Source organism: Pelodiscus sinensis, chromosome 7 (genome assembly GCF_052426305.1).
Source record: "Pelodiscus sinensis isolate ZL-2025 chromosome 7, ASM5242630v1, whole genome shotgun sequence".
Lineage (NCBI taxonomy): Eukaryota > Metazoa > Chordata > Testudines > Trionychidae > Pelodiscus > Pelodiscus sinensis.
This window is the reverse complement of record NC_143058.1, coordinates 69,006,284-69,021,766: the sequence shown is the minus strand read 5'-3', so window position 1 is coordinate 69,021,766 and position 15,483 is coordinate 69,006,284. Positions and strand designations below refer to the sequence as shown.

General features: G+C 42.6%; 1 protein-coding gene across 1 annotated transcript in view; it reads left to right on the top strand.

Moving 5' to 3' along the window:
- STAT4 (signal transducer and activator of transcription 4) overlaps positions 1 to 15,483 on the top strand; it is a 96,760-nt gene that overhangs the window by 74,118 nt on the left and 7,159 nt on the right. Inside the window, exons 15-23 of the mRNA XM_075934199.2 lie at positions 1,250 to 1,333; positions 2,541 to 2,639; positions 3,318 to 3,453; positions 9,588 to 9,640; positions 12,016 to 12,110; positions 12,590 to 12,726; positions 12,855 to 13,046; positions 14,171 to 14,237; positions 15,007 to 15,115. Of these exons, the coding sequence (XP_075790314.2) occupies positions 1,250 to 1,333; positions 2,541 to 2,639; positions 3,318 to 3,453; positions 9,588 to 9,640; positions 12,016 to 12,110; positions 12,590 to 12,726; positions 12,855 to 13,046; positions 14,171 to 14,237; positions 15,007 to 15,115 (972 nt within the window). The remainder of the gene's footprint in view (positions 1 to 1,249; positions 1,334 to 2,540; positions 2,640 to 3,317; positions 3,454 to 9,587; positions 9,641 to 12,015; positions 12,111 to 12,589; positions 12,727 to 12,854; positions 13,047 to 14,170; positions 14,238 to 15,006; positions 15,116 to 15,483) is intronic.

Sequence of the window (15,483 nt, the reverse complement as noted above, 5' to 3'; positions counted from 1 at the left end):
TGTTGTTTAATGCCACTGCTGGTCCCAGGTTCTGAGAAAATGGGAAGGCAATGTTGTATAATAGCTAGATTAGGCAAATAAGATGTTTCTTGAGAGGGGTGAGGTGCTTTTGAAAATCCCCCTAGGCAGCTAGCTGCATCTTTAAGTACCTAAATAACTTGAAAATCTAGCTCAGAACAGACACAGTTCTTAATTCTTTGTTTGGTTAGTTCCATTCCAGGTAAGTGTCTATGAAGGCCTACAGATCAGAAGTTTCCACAGTTGTGGTGTATGCCACATAGGAGGAAAGCAACTTTTTTATTCAAAGCTTAACATAGAAGATTGAACTGCAAAGCCAGTGAAACTGTGATGAAACTTGACATCATACATTTAGGCTTTTGTCTTACTGGGTTGTCAAAAACTGGCTTTTCCCTCACTGAGCATTATGCTAGGAATGGCGGGATTTGGTAGTTTCAGGAAGGGAACTTTGACCTCATAGGAGGTGGAAACCTGAGCTGCATTTCCCCAACTGTGCAATATTATAATCTGCCCTGGTAGACATGTGCTAGGGGAAGGGATGTCGTGGAAGGAAATCTTCTTCATGTGGCCTGTGCAAAAACAGAGACTTATAAATACTCTCGGTAAGCAGGGATTTGACCTTAACCCCTCCAGGGAGCAAATCACCCGGAAAAGGTAGAAAAGGAAACAGGGCTTTGGCCAACCTCTTCCCCCCTGCCACTCTTGGTGCAATTTGCATGCTCTAGTCCTACACAAGGAGGTGTTGTTGAGCAGTTGGAAAGCTAAGAGAGCTGCTGCTTAAGTTTATGCCTCCTGGAAAGATGTATTCCCAGTCCTCCAAAGATAGTGTCATCTGGGAAATCAGAATCTGTTTTACATTGAAATTGTCAATCGTTAAAGAAACTTTTTAAAAAACTGTGTGAGGCCACCTCAATAATTTACAAAAAGGACAGTTCCTTTTGTTCATTTTATAGCTCATCTTTAAAAGTGCAAAAATTCCCTTAAAAGGTTCTTTTAACAGTGCTTTCTTAGCTTCTTCAGAAAACTACAGAAGTTGTAGACAGAGTTTAAGGTCAGAAGCTCTGTATTTTTTTAAACACCCACGATTTTCCACTGGCTCAGCTTATATATTCAGAGGACATATTTTCTTTCGATGTTGTGTTCGCTGCAAGATTTGGTTGTAGTCAGAATGCCAAAACCAATTTTAAATGCCAATATTGTTCACAGTTTTATGTTGTCTTTGCTCCCTCAGGGGCCTCAGATGGTAACTGAAGAGCTGCACTCCATCAGCTTTGAAACACAGGTCTCCCTGTATGGTCTGACTGTAGATTTGGAAGTGAGTGTTTTCACTGTTTTTGTGTGGGGAAGAGTAAGAAACCAATTTTCTCTTCAAACCAAATTAATGCCTGTTGCTTACCAGAGCTTGAAAATTTGTTAATAGACTATGTACATGGATATGAGCCTTCCTAATTGGTTATGCATGCTTCACTTCGGTACAGTATAAATATGTTTTTGCAGACGATGTAGTGCCTAGTTCTGTCCTCATTGAATTCAGAGACAAAATTCCCATTGGCTACGTCTACACTGGCACCCTTTTCCGGAAATGCTTAAAACGGAACAGCTTTCCGTTATAAGTATTTCCGGAAAAAGCACGTCTACATTGGCAGGATGCTTTTCCGGAAAAGCACTTTTTCCGGAAAAGCGTCCGTGCCAATGTAGACGCAGTTTTCCGCCAAAAAGCCCCAATCTTCATTTTCGCGATCGGGGCTTTTTTGCGGAAAACACTACTGTGCTGTCTACACTGGCCCTTTTCCGGAACAGTTTTCTGGAAAAGGACTTTTGCCCAAACGGGAGCAGCATAGTTTTTCTGGAAAAGCACTGATGATTTTACAGTAGATCGTCAGTGCTTTTCCGGGAATTCAAGGGGCCAGTGTAGACAGCTGGCAAGTTATTCCGGAAAAGCGGCTGATTTTCCAGAATAAGTGGCCAGTGTAGACACAGCCATTGAGTTTAATAGAAGCAAGATTGGGATGCGCTGAGGAGAAGCATAGCATTCTCTTTGAGGAATGATAGGATATGGCAAGAGAAAGTTTTACGGCTTCATAAAACACATGACCAACAGGTTTTTCTGATTCACCACTTGTGGGCATCCAAGTGTGGCTGACATGGATCCTAATGGTCTCCAACACTGTTAGGGATACCACAGATTCCCCTTCCTGCCAAAAGGATGACAGGCTGTGGGCAGCTGTGTTTTGTGCAGCTCTTTCATAGAGCGACAGCCAGCCACCTGGGTCACTATGGAGTCTGGCATACAGAGCATTCACTCAACCTTTGGGGGCCTATCCCCTGAGCACTGGCCAGCAACAGCACCCTAGCAGATATCTGACCCAAGAATATGCTGTTAGAGGAAGAGGGGATATTAAGACTATTGCAGTTTTTGATACTACACAACCATTATGCAAATTAAAAAAAAACATGTTGGTATACTAAGTCCTTCCCAATGAATGCCTTGTAACATTCCCATACTGTGGCTTCTTCACCAGACAACCTCTTTGCCTGTAGTGATGATTTCCAATGTCAGTCAGTTGCCTAATGCTTGGGCTTCTATTATTTGGTACAACTTGTCGTCAAAGGATCCTCAGGTAGGTCTTCAAATCCCAAATATTTATTTTCTGTGTATTTCAAGTTTCTAGTTCTCTATTTGTCAATCAAATATATTATCAGAAAAATATTTTTCCCCCAGATCTGATATTCTAAGAAAATTGACCTTTTTTCTGTACACACTCTATAAACTACAAATTAGCTGTGATCACATGTATAATAATATGTTTAAATTTAAGTAGAAGATTTAATGGGTCTTTGGATCCAGATATGGTGCCTTTTTCACCTCCAGATTTTCAGTTCATGTGTAAGATAGGAAGGTACTGACCTTTTGACTGTTGATTTTTGGTTGGCGTGAAATGGCTTATTGGTAGTTTCCAATCTATTTATTATTGATTTGTTTTATCATAGCACGTAGGAGCCCCAAGCATGGACCAGGACCCTGCTCTGCTAGGCACCATATGTTGTCCTTAGTGGACAAATCTCAACATCACTACACAAACATTCTCAGCTGGTATTAAAAATTAGCACTTTGGTTGTGGTCTTGGTAAAGAGACCAGTGATGGAATGGGCTTGTATATTTAATTATCCTTTCACGCTCTTGTTATGATTTCTCTGCAACTGGACTGGGGCAAATTTCAGGAGGGTACTTGGAAATCTTGTACTCCTGCTTCTTGCACTTTGTACTTTGAATAAACAAAGTATTAATTATATTGCAGAACCTGGCATTCTTTAACAATCCTCCAGCTGCCACGCTGAGTCAACTTTTGGAAATACTGAGCTGGCAGTTTTCATCTTATGTTGGTCGTGGGCTCAATTCTGAGCAGCTCAATATGCTGGCAGAGAAACTTATTGGTAAGAACCATGAAATTATGAAAGCTGTTCAATTTATATTTACTTCTAAATATTGTACACAAGAGGCCAAACTCTGCCCACTTGCAGGTTAGAGGTGAGAATTTGTGCCCCAAATCTCCTCCTCCTCCACCCACATCCTTTTCCCCACATTCTTTACTTGTTCTAAATCAGTTTATAAACAAGTTGCAGAGGGGTAGCCATGTTAGTCTGTTTCAGCAAAAACTGAATAATTTTGGGAAATCTTAAAGACTAACAAATTTATGTGAGTATAAGATTTCATGGGCTGGAACCTACTTCATCAGATGCATGAAGTGGATACTTCAGTTTATCAGGTATATATAGACATGCAAAGGTGGGTGTGTTCCAACAGGGTTTGTTGGAGGGATTGGTTCCTGTGTTAGTGTTTCTATTGTGAGGTGTGTAAGTTGCTTGTGAGTATTTGCTTCAGGTTGGGGAGGTGTCTAAGCGAGGATTGGCCTGCCTCCCAAAGTCTGTGAGAACGATGGATCATCTTTCAGGATAGACAGGTGTGTTACATTTCTATGCAGAGAACCAGTGCTAATCTTAGAATCATAGAATAGTAGAACTGGAAGGGACCTCAAGAGGTCATCAAATCCAGTCCCCTGCCCTCACAGCAGGACCAAGCACCATCTAGATCATCCCTGATGTTTATCTAACCTGCTCTTAAATATCTCTAATGATGGAGATTCCACAGCTTCCCTAGGCAGTTTATTCCAGTGTTTAACCACCCTGACAATTAGGCAGTTTTTCCTAATGTCCAGCCTAAACCTCCCTTGCTGCAACTTAAGCCCATTGCTTCTTGTCCTATGTCTTAATGAAGCCAGTTCAGTCAGGGTCAAAATGTCCCACTCCCAACAGTTGATGAAAAGATGTAAATACCGAAAGAGGGGAAATTACTTTTTTCAGTGAGCTAGCCAGTCCCAGTCTCTGCGTGGATTCTTCCTGATGGTCAAAACAACAGATTAGACTTCTACATAGTGTGTGTCTGCTGATGTGCACAGGCTGAAATTGTGGACAAGCAGCATTATTTGCCCTATAACGTTAGCTGTGCAGCAGGGCTGTCCTTAGGATTTATGGTGCCCTAGGCGGGATTATTAAACTGGTAACCCTATGCCTGACTTGCTCTTCCACCCTTATCCCCTCCACTTCCCAGAGACCCCAGCAGCCAATCCCCTCCCTTAGACTGTGCTGCAGGCAGCTCATTCGGCCCTCTCTAGGACCCAGCCCTGCTGTTACATGTGTAACCCTTCCGCCGGGTAGGCCCGGCAGCAACCAGGGCTGGGTTCAATATCTAGGGGTCCATCTCACACAGAACTGGCTCGAGTCCCTACCCAGTAGCCTGGGAAATTTACACACCCTTGGGCGCCTCTGTGAGGCAATGCTTCCCCACTCCCAAGCACAGGGTCTGAGAAAAGAAAAGAAACTTTTAATGAAAGAGAGAGAAATCACATGGCATTATCTTGGGAAAGTACCACAACAGAGTTCACTTACCCAAACTTTTCCCCACTTCAGATGCCCCACTTCCAACTCTGTCCAGTCAGTGCAGACCCTGACACATCATCCGGATGACTCCCCTCTTTGAACCTGAGGCTAGGCCACCTTTGTGCTTCTCCTGTAGTCCTCTAGTCGCTCTCGCCAGCCGCCTGCCGGTCATTCCCGCCTGCCACTCCACTAGCTGCAATGGGTCTGGCTCCCAGCCAAACCAGTGATTTCAGCTCTTAGTGATTTCAACTCTTTGGCCACCATCTAGGCTGGCAAAAGATTCCAGCTTCCACTGGACTAGCGGTTCCCAACTCCCAGGCTGCAGCCTGCCGATGGGCGGTAGACCTCTGGGGTACGTATAGACTACAGGCTTTTGTCGACAGACACTGTTGACAAAGCTTCTGTCGACAAAGAGCGTCTAGACTACATCCAGTTCTGTCGACAAAGCAAGCTGCTTTGTTGACATAAGAGTGAAGACACAAAGGACAGTGTAGATGCAATAACGCCTTCTGTCGATAGAATTCTGTCGACAAAAGGCATTATTCCTTGTAGAATGAGGTTTACAGCCGTCTACAAACCTGCTGAGTTCTGTCGACATTATGTCGACAGAACTCAGCGACAGTGTAGACGCAGGTATAGTGTTGTCGACAAAAGTCCGCTTTTGTCGACAGAACCCTGTAGTCAAGACGCACCCCTGGCTCCCAGGCCACAGCGGTGTGGGGGTTGGGGCTAGGGTACAGCACCCAGCACCTCCTCTCCCACCACAGCTGTTGGGAGAGGTGTGTCCTGCCCTGCCTCTCAGCCAACCAGCACCAGGCAGGAGCGAGGTCTCCTCCCAGCCTCGGTAGAGTGCTTCCCTGCATGGTGCCATGCAGGGAAGCACTCTTCTGTGGCTGGAGGAGACCCCACTCCTGTCTGTTTATCTGAGAGGCGGGGCAGGACACACCTCTCCCAACAGCCATGGTGATGTACCCCAGCCTGACCCCCAGAGCAGCTATGACAAGGGCAGCAGCCAAGGACTAGGTGAGGGGGGCAGGGCAGGTGGGGGCTCCAGGGACTGGGCTAGTGCTGAGGAGCTCTGGAGGCTGAGCTAGTAGTGGAGGCTGGCACTGGGGAAGGCTCTGGGGGAATAGGGTGCAGTGTGGCTCTAGAAATAGGAGGCTGATACTGTGGGGTCTGGTGGGGGGGGATTCCAAGGGGCGGGGTGCTGTCACTGAGGCATTTGGGATGGGGAGCTGGCATTGGGTGGGTTGGGCGCAAGGGACTCTGGGGTCAGTGGCTGGCATGGTGGAGAGCTCTAGAGGTTACAGCTGGCACTGAGGGTTCAGGGGGTTGGGCTTTTGGCAGCCTGGTAATGTTTTATTTTTCATATTTGCATATTCATCATTTGCATAATGAATATCTAAATCTGCAAATAAAACGTTACCAGTCCGCCAAAAGTTTCTGAATGTGTTTACCAGTCCCTGGTGTTAAAAACGGTTGGGAACCACTGATCCCGAGCACGTTACATGATCCATTGTATACAGCCAAGCCATAAGATACAACCGCATTAACTCCAGTCCCTCAGACAGAGACAAACACCTACATGATCTCTAGCTAGCATTCTTAAAACTACAGTACCCACCTGGGGAAGTGAAAAAACAGATTGACAGAGCTAGGTGGGTACCCAGAAGTCACCTACTATAGGACAGGACCAACAAAGAAAGTGATAGAACACCACTGGCCATTACCCACAGCCCCCAGTTAAACTCTCTCCTACATAGCATCAAGGATCTACAACCTATCTCTTCAACTATTGGGAATGAGACATATCTTCAAGGAGTGAATAGACCTCATTAGCACTGGCCCTCTGCATGGTAACGTAACACACTGATCTTTGCATATGTGTATACATCCCTGCCAAACTCAAGTTTCTGCTTCATGAATCTGACAAAGTGGGTTCCAGCCCACAGAGTTTATGCCTAAATAAATTAATTAGTCTTAAAGGTGCCATAGGACTCCTTGTAGTTTGTGCTTTCATGTGCTGTTGCCACACCACTTTTCAGTAACACAGCTATCTCTGGCACTGTCAGCAGTGCTAATTGTCTGTTAATACTTTTATGTAAAAAGATACGTTTCTTAACAAAAAGTACCTCAGCTTGTGAACTTTCAGATGATTGGGCTAAGCAAAATAGTGTCATAGTTGCAACAAACTATGGTAAGCTATGTTAAAAAAAAATAATTTATTATGAAATGAAAGGGCAGTCTTGGTTTGTTTAAAAACATTAATCTCTATATCTATATCTGTATATACAGGCAGTCCCCGGGTTACGTACAAGATAGGGACTGTAGGTTTGTTCTTAAGTTGAATTTGTATGTAAGTCGGAACTGGTACATATTGTAGGGGAAACTCTAGCCAAACATTTTTCCAGAGCTCAGTTTTATTCTCCCACACCTCACTTCCCTCAGTCCTTTATTCTCAAGCTGAGGTGTCTGCTGAGAAAAGCCGCTCCGCGTCCTCCTGGTCTGCTGGGGGGGCGCTAGCTTCGCGTCTCCCTGGTCTGCTGGGAGGAAGCAGCTAGTGCAGGGTTGCCTCACCCCATTTGTAAGTAGGGATCCGATGTAAGTCGGATCCATGTAACCTGGGGACTGCCTGTACAAGTTTTTTCCTGCCCAGCGACAGAATTACTTCATCACGTCATCAGCGTCAACAGGCTCTCTCAACAAAGCGAAAGCGGCCAGAGGGAGAGGGAGGGGTAGGTGAACATAGCGAGCAGAGAGCACAGCATTCTAGAACCTTTTATTTTCTGGGTCACTTGTCTCCTCAAGGCAAAGGGGATCACTCCTTCTCTTCTGATTAAGGAAAAGGAAGCTTCTCTAGGGGCAGGAAGTGGGTATAATTAGCTTCCTGGCAGTATGATGGACTCTTGAAGGTTTCAACTACATGTCCTCCAGAAAGGAGATTCTGGCTTTGGAGGAAGCTGGTAGAATTATTTGTGATTAAGAATTGGAGAGGCTGTCCTTTCTAATGTCAGTCAGGAGGTGGATGTTGAGTGGTTTGAATGCCCTTTTTGATGGAGGGAGGGAAGAAAAGGTGTTGACAGACCATATGGAACTCCTTAGCTAGATTTTATTTCTGGTGGAGGCTGAAATGGGGAGACACTTTTGAGGGGCAGCAAAAGGGGATTAAGGCAGCTGCTAATGGTTTGGGGGAGGACTTCTGTCAGGAGGATAGGGAGGGGGAAAGCAATTTGCCTAGAGAAGTGAAACCACTTTCTGTAGTAACTTGTACAGGAGGGAACTTTTATCAGAGCCACTTTCTGCAGTGAAGCGATGGTGGTGAAGGTTGAAGAAAAGAAAAGTTGTGCACGCCGCCCAGTGTGCACATAATCAACTTCTTCTAAGACTGGGATCCAGAGCTAGAGCTACAATCCTATGAATCAAATGTTGCGGCTGAGACCAGGGGTACGTCTACACTTGCACCCTAGTTCGAACTAGGAATGCAAATGTAGGCGACCGAAATTGCTAATGAAGCGGGGATTTAAATATCTCACGCTTTATTAGCATGATCTCACCGGCATGTTACTCCGCTCAACAGCTGTTTCGAAAGTGAAAGTGCGTGCCGGGACGCGTTAGTTCGAATCAAACCTCTTGGTTCGAACTAACGCGTCCCGGCGCTTAGTTTCACTTTCGAAACAGCTGTTGAGCAGAGTAATGCATCGGTGAGATCTCGCTAATGAAGCGTGTGATATTTAAATCCCCGCTTTATTAGCAATTTCGGTCGCCTACATTTGCATTCCTAGTTCGAACTAGGGTGCAAGTGTAGACGTACCCCTGGTCTCAGCCGCAACATTTGATTAATAGGATTGTAGCTCTAGCTCTGGATCCCTAGGAGTGAAAATTAAAAAGACCTGCAACCACAACAAGAGAAAGCATATGTACAACAGAAAAAAACTGAGAAAGGGACGTGTTTGCTTACCCCCAGGAGTTGTGCCTACACCCTAGACTCCTGCAAGACAAGCAGGCTAGAAGATTTCCTATCCCATTTCTCACTCGTACCCCAAACATTTCAAGTGATCTGGATGAATGTATGGTACTTGGTACAATTTCTTGGTGCCATTCCCTGTCTAAACAAGGTCTCTCTCCTCTATGTCATGTCAGTAACTAGAACAAAAAATAAATAAAAATGAGGTTGAGATTTATTCTATTTCACAGGAGAAACATTACTTCCTATTTAGACATTGAAGATTTGAAATAATAATATGACAATAACTACATGTTAAGTGGTGTTATTCTAAAGATACTGTATTTATTTTCTTCTAGCACTTACAGAAGAGTAAATTGGTAGGAATGTATGTATCATAAAAGATTTTCCTATTAGAAATTTGAGCAGAAAAGTGTGAGTGAAGCCTAGGATCAGCAACTCTGATAAAAAGTGAAATCGTGTGTAAAGGTATATAGAAGAAGACCCACATTTCTTCAGAGTATTGCTGTGCTATTTAAATTGTAGGTCTACCTAGAGAGAAAGTGTGCTTATACCAGTCTTATTCTGTTAAATGTAATGTACAGTGTAAATGCTTTTATATCAAATATCATAAATGAACCTATTTCAGGAACTTCTGAAAAATGGACTCATTCTTTTTAAATTTTAGGGCAACAAATTAGTTACAGTGATTATCAACTGTCCTGGGCAAAGTTCTGCAAGGTATGACTATGAAAATAGAATATTCTTCTTTTTCCTTTGAGTGCCTGCATGCAGGCCTAATTCAGCTCCACTGACATCACTGACAAATCTCCCACTTGACATATATGAGATCAGGATTGGCCCCATCCTGAGCTTCCCTGTGTCGGGATTTCCAGGCCTAGCATACTGAATTATTTCTAAAATGCTACTTACTGGAAAGTACCAACAAGGACCTTAATGGTTAAATCTGGCTGGGAGGAGTTCAGACTAAATCACACCTGGTTATCATTTACTTCACTAAATGACCTGTCCTAAAGTTGTTGAAATTGAACTCCTTTTTAATAAAAGACATTTTAATGGTGATGCAATTTAGATTGGCACATACATGCCATCCATAGAAAATTAATGGTTTGGCCATTAGTCAGTAGTCTTGTCTGATTCTTCTTTGACCATTCCAGTTAGCTTATGACTTGACTTAAGAAAATATAATCACTAATGGGAGCCAGACTCTAAAATTGTTTTTAAAAGTTAAATTATTCCAAATGCTCATTTGTAAATTAAAACAAACATATTTCAGAACTAGTTGTCTGTAAGTCAATACATCTAAATACTCCGGTCAGAAACAGACAAATACTGAGTATGGAAAATAAATCCAATATGTTCATATTAAAGATGCATTATTTAAAACTGGAAAATTTACTCAGAATTGCTAGGGTCCTTAACTCAAATAAGTTGTGTTTTTCTTAATTTAAATCATTGTTCTGGGGTGGGGCTGGCGATGAGAGGTTCAGTTTTCCCTGGGGGGAGAGAACAACTCCAGCCCTACCTCACCACAAGAGCTTAGGGCCAGGTGAGAAACTCCTGACCATAGCCTCTACAGTGGACACAGCTGGAGAAGTGGGGGCAGACAAACACTGACCCACAAACAGATAAACTCTCTCATATATATAGTAGCTGTCCCTTTCTCCACTCCTGCCCCAAGCTGGCCCAGTGGGGCTACAGCTGTCCCAGTCCCCATCTCTGGCCCGTTGCTGCCCCCTATGGTCATTCTGCAGTATAACGGCCAGACCCCTACCTTTTCTGTTTTATGAGAAACAATTGAATTCCAGGCACATCCCATTGTCCTGGCACAACCAAACTATTACCTTGCTTTAAGTTGTGCTTAGAGGAAACTGCATACCAAATGTGGTTGTTCTAGCTCTTATCATTTAGGAGTTCTTGAACAAACGGACTCACGGAAAGACAGACAGACACACATTTCTAAAATATATTGCAAGATATATTTGTAATATTAGAAGACTTTCCTGGCATTGCCCAGGTCCTTCAAGGCAGGGGGCTGGCATTGTGGGGGGTTCAGGAGTCAGGGAAGGACTTTGTAAATGTGGGAGGCAGAGCAGGAGTCTGGGGCATATAGGGGGGTGTATTAGTCAGGGTGGGGGTTTAGGAGGCACTCAGAGCAAGGGGGTTGGGAATGGGGGGGAGAGTGATGAGGGGCTCAGGACAGGGAGTCCCATCCAGTGGGGCTCTTGTTCTACTCTCACCCCCCCCCCCCTCCTCCAGCCAGCAGGGACTTTCTCCCCTCCCCCCTCCCAGCTGGCAGGGGCCTTCTCTCTTCCTCCAGCCCATGCATCCAGAAAGGGCCTTCTCTCCCTAACTCCAGTGCTGCGGCCAAGGTCTGGGGTGGGGAGGTTGGAGCAGGAAGGCACTTACCCAGTCTGCTGGCAGAGAAGATGGCGAGCCGCAGTCATGTGACCACTTTCTTAGTGGTGCAGCTGTCTCCAGTGGTGACTCTGCAATATAGCTTCCCTCCCCCCCACCATGCTCACTGTCCCCAGTGGACACTCTCATTATCATGTCCCTTCTCTCTAGGTCCGCTGCCTTTCCATGTTATGGAAAACAGTCCCATTCCCTGAACTTCCTGTTTTCCTGGCCCAACCAAACCCTGACCTTGCTTTAAGTTAGAATAAGAGGAAGCTGCATACCAAATTTAGTAGACCTAGCTCTTACCATTTAGGAGTTCTTGAACAGACTCACAGACAGATGCACATTTCTAAAATATATAGATATATTTAAATATTTTTGGAAGAAAATAGCTGCGTGTTGTGCTCTCAAGCTGTGATTTCCTAGTGAGGGTGAAATGATATAGACACAAATTATTCTAAATAGAATATAAAGTGAAGCACTTCCTCTAAAGATCTTGAAAAGCAAATCATCTAGATATTTTGCTTTTACACGAGATAGTAAGATTTGAATTGCTGCTTTGAATACATTTCTCTATCATTCTCACAAATAGAAACTAGAACTATTCCTGTGAAAATGACAGGAATATGCATCATTGAAATTGTGATAAAGATGCAGTTTGAAATTATCTTTTTATTTGTTTATTTTATTAATAGGAACATTTACCTGGAAAGTCATTTACCTTTTGGGTATGGATTGAAGCAATACTGGACTTAATTAAAAAACACATTCTTCCTCTTTGGATTGATGGGTGAGCAATATACTGGCAACTTTCCCATTAATGTAACATGCTTATCTCATCTATCCCTTCTCTTTATTAAGTCTACACTTAGCATTACAGAAAAGTATTTCCAAAGGGGATTTTTAGGCCAAGTATGCCATATTGTTTTCAATTATTTATAGCCTGAAGAAAACTCTACTGAAACTATTCAAAGTGGATTTTAGATTTCTCCTTTGTGGACTTAGTTAGTTTACAGGCAAGTAATATAATACATTTTGTCATGTTCCACTCTGTGGTAGACCTACATTGTATTCTTTTACAGATAAAACTCCTTACAAAAGCTCCACATGAAGTTAGTAGATCTAAAGCAATGCCCATTATTAAACCAGCCTTTTACTTTGCTTGGCATATATCTGGCACTGCAATATAAGAATTGCAAAAGGAATTCCATAGAATGGATGCTGTAGTTACCCTGTAAGTAAAGCCATGATTTTTTGTTATACTTGCAGGTATGTAATGGGATTTGTGAGCAAGGAGAAAGAACGAGTTTTGCTCAAGGACAAAATGCCTGGAACATTTTTATTAAGGTTTAGTGAAAGCAACCTGGGAGGAATTACTTTTACCTGGGTGGACCAGTCAGAAAATGGTAAGTGAAGTTTAAAAATGTAAAATTCAGGGCAACCTAAACTAGGAATGGCAGGTGAAGTGAGTAACTGATTATGACCAATGATCTCTTTACCTATTCACAATTATATTGCCTTTGTGTTTTTACAGGAGAAGTAAGGTTTCACTCAGTGGAACCCTATAATAAAGGTCGTTTAACAGCACTGCCATTTGCTGATATTTTGCGGGATTACAAAGTTATTTTGGCAGACAATGTTCCTGAAAATCCACTGAAGTATCTGTATCCAGACATTCCCAAAGATAAAGCCTTTGGCAAATACTACAGCTGTCAGCCAAATGAAGGTTGGGCTCTACAGTCTATATTATGCTTTTTGGAAAGTAACATTAAATTCAGGTGACATACAAATGAACTTTTGTCTTAGGAAAAAAGATGTTTACTTGTGTAAACGTTACCTTATTTTAGATAATGCCTTTATAAGAATTGTTCTTGTTTCCTTGTGCACTCTCTACCTACCTATTGTTTCCACCTGTTGTTGCTTGTCATATACTTAGATGGCAAGCTCTTTAGGGCAGGGATTGTGTTTTTGTTGTGTGACTGAACAGCACATAACATAGTTGAGCCCTAGTCTATGATCTGTAGGTGCTGCAGCAACACAAACAATAAATAACAATGACACTTAGGTATACACAGGCCAAGAAACATTTCTGTGAAAACAGTCACATTATTGGATATTATTCATTGTTCACAAAAATCATACGTCTTTCAGTTACATGTCTTGCATTGTGTTTTGGCTCTTTATTTCTGTTTATATATATCACTTGCCTGTCTGCTACCAGAACAGCAGTATCACTTGCTTCCTCTTCATTCCAGGAACCTCCCACTTGTGATTCAGGGGACTTAGTATTGGCAAACAACCAATGAGAGTAACTTACAACTCCAGAGACAAACATCAGATCCTATGCAATATATGTTGACTAAAATTGCTAGAATAATAAGAATCGGCTATGAATGAACACAATCTTATTTTGTCCCCTCACGAAAGGTTTCAGTTAAAGGCAGATGTTTGCAGGACTGGATTCTAAAGGCTCAGGCCTGCAAAGATTTGAGCACGTAACTATAATGTACTTAAATTGTCCTCATGATTTCAAAAGAGCTTCTTCTGTCCAGTTACTTATGTGTGCAAATCTGTGCAGATTGAAGCCTTGTCTTAACTGTTTATTTTCTTGTTGCTTGTTTATGATTAAACAGTTACGTTTAGAGCCCTGCACAGATAAAAAATTTTGCATCTGTATACACAAAAATGAGCCCCGGATATCCACAGATTTGCAGGCCTCTAGTTATGTTTCCTTTTGAATATATTATGTTCTGCTGCTTTTAAAATATTTGGAATTAAGTCTCAATAAATAATAAGCATAGAAACTTTAGGGCATTTTTTAAAATGTCCCTAACGTTGATTCTTTTTTAGTCTCAAGACCTACAGAAGGAGGAGACAAAGGTTATGTCCCTGCTGTATTTATCCCAATCTCCAAAATGTGAGTAATCTAAGCTATTTCACACTTTGGATGTTATTCACTGAGTCTGTGTACCTCCCTTCACCCTGCAGTTTCATTTATTCCAGTTTTTTCCATAGAAATACCTAATGATAGCAACACAGAGATACAGACCCCAGTTCTCTGGACTGGCAAAGGAGTGTTCAGTGTAAGAATAAATAAAGAGGGCTTGAAAATTACCTTCCCCTCCCTCTCTCTCCCTCTGCCCAGTCCTAATGCTGGTTAGACATCAGGAAGGTACTGAAAAATAAATTAGAGTAGCCATTAAGCTCTTCTTGATCCGGAGTTTCAGCTTTTAATTTTTCCCCAGAAACTGTTATGGAAACTGGGTTGCATCTTTTCCCAGCTGAAACTCCTGGCTCAAGTGACTAGAAGGTGATGTAAGAGCTCCTGTGCTGTTCAAGATCACAAGGCAGATCCCGCTCTGCCAGCAGATTTAAATTAAACAAGGTTTAAGACATGTTAGTGCTCCTGGAATAGCACAAGGTGCACAGCATAATTTTGTGTGTCCATAGCTATATCTTCTAAGAGTACTTTCATGGACGAGGCTGACTACAGGATGTTAGCATGCTGTTGGCTCTTTCCCAGGCTACTTGATGCTAGATCAGTGTTACCCCAATACAGATCTACCAGGGAATGATTATTTCCATGTCTGCATCCCTCATTGATACATTATGCTGCAAAGGGATTTCTTCCCATTATTTCCTAATCATTTTTAAGGATAATGATTTTTATTTGTGTTTCTTTCAAGCCTATATGATTCCACAGTTCCACATTCTCCATCAGATCTTCTTCCCATGTCTCCAAGTGTTTATGCTGTGCTGAGAGAACACCTGAGTCCCACAGTAATTGAAACTGCTGTATGTTGCAAGTTTTTTCATTCATAATTTGCTACTAAGCAAATGGGGTCTACTTTTGCTTGTGGAGAGAAAGAGTTGCCAGTGGAGAGAAAGGCTTTTTGTGCAGTGCAAAAGGGTGAGAGTACAGTTGTAACCATTAAAAAGTCAGCACTTATCTTCAGTTCCCATACAGTGCTATGGGAGGTAATCCAGTTCCTTCCTATTCTAACTGTAATAAAATTCTTCAGTATGGTAGGAAATGTTGTCTTTTTCATGGTGACCATTGTACTATGAACTTTATATCTTAGAAGTTTGCAGTGGAGGATCTCTAAGCTTCAACACCCAAAACTGTATGTAAGTATTACACCAGTGGCTCTCGAACTGGTCTG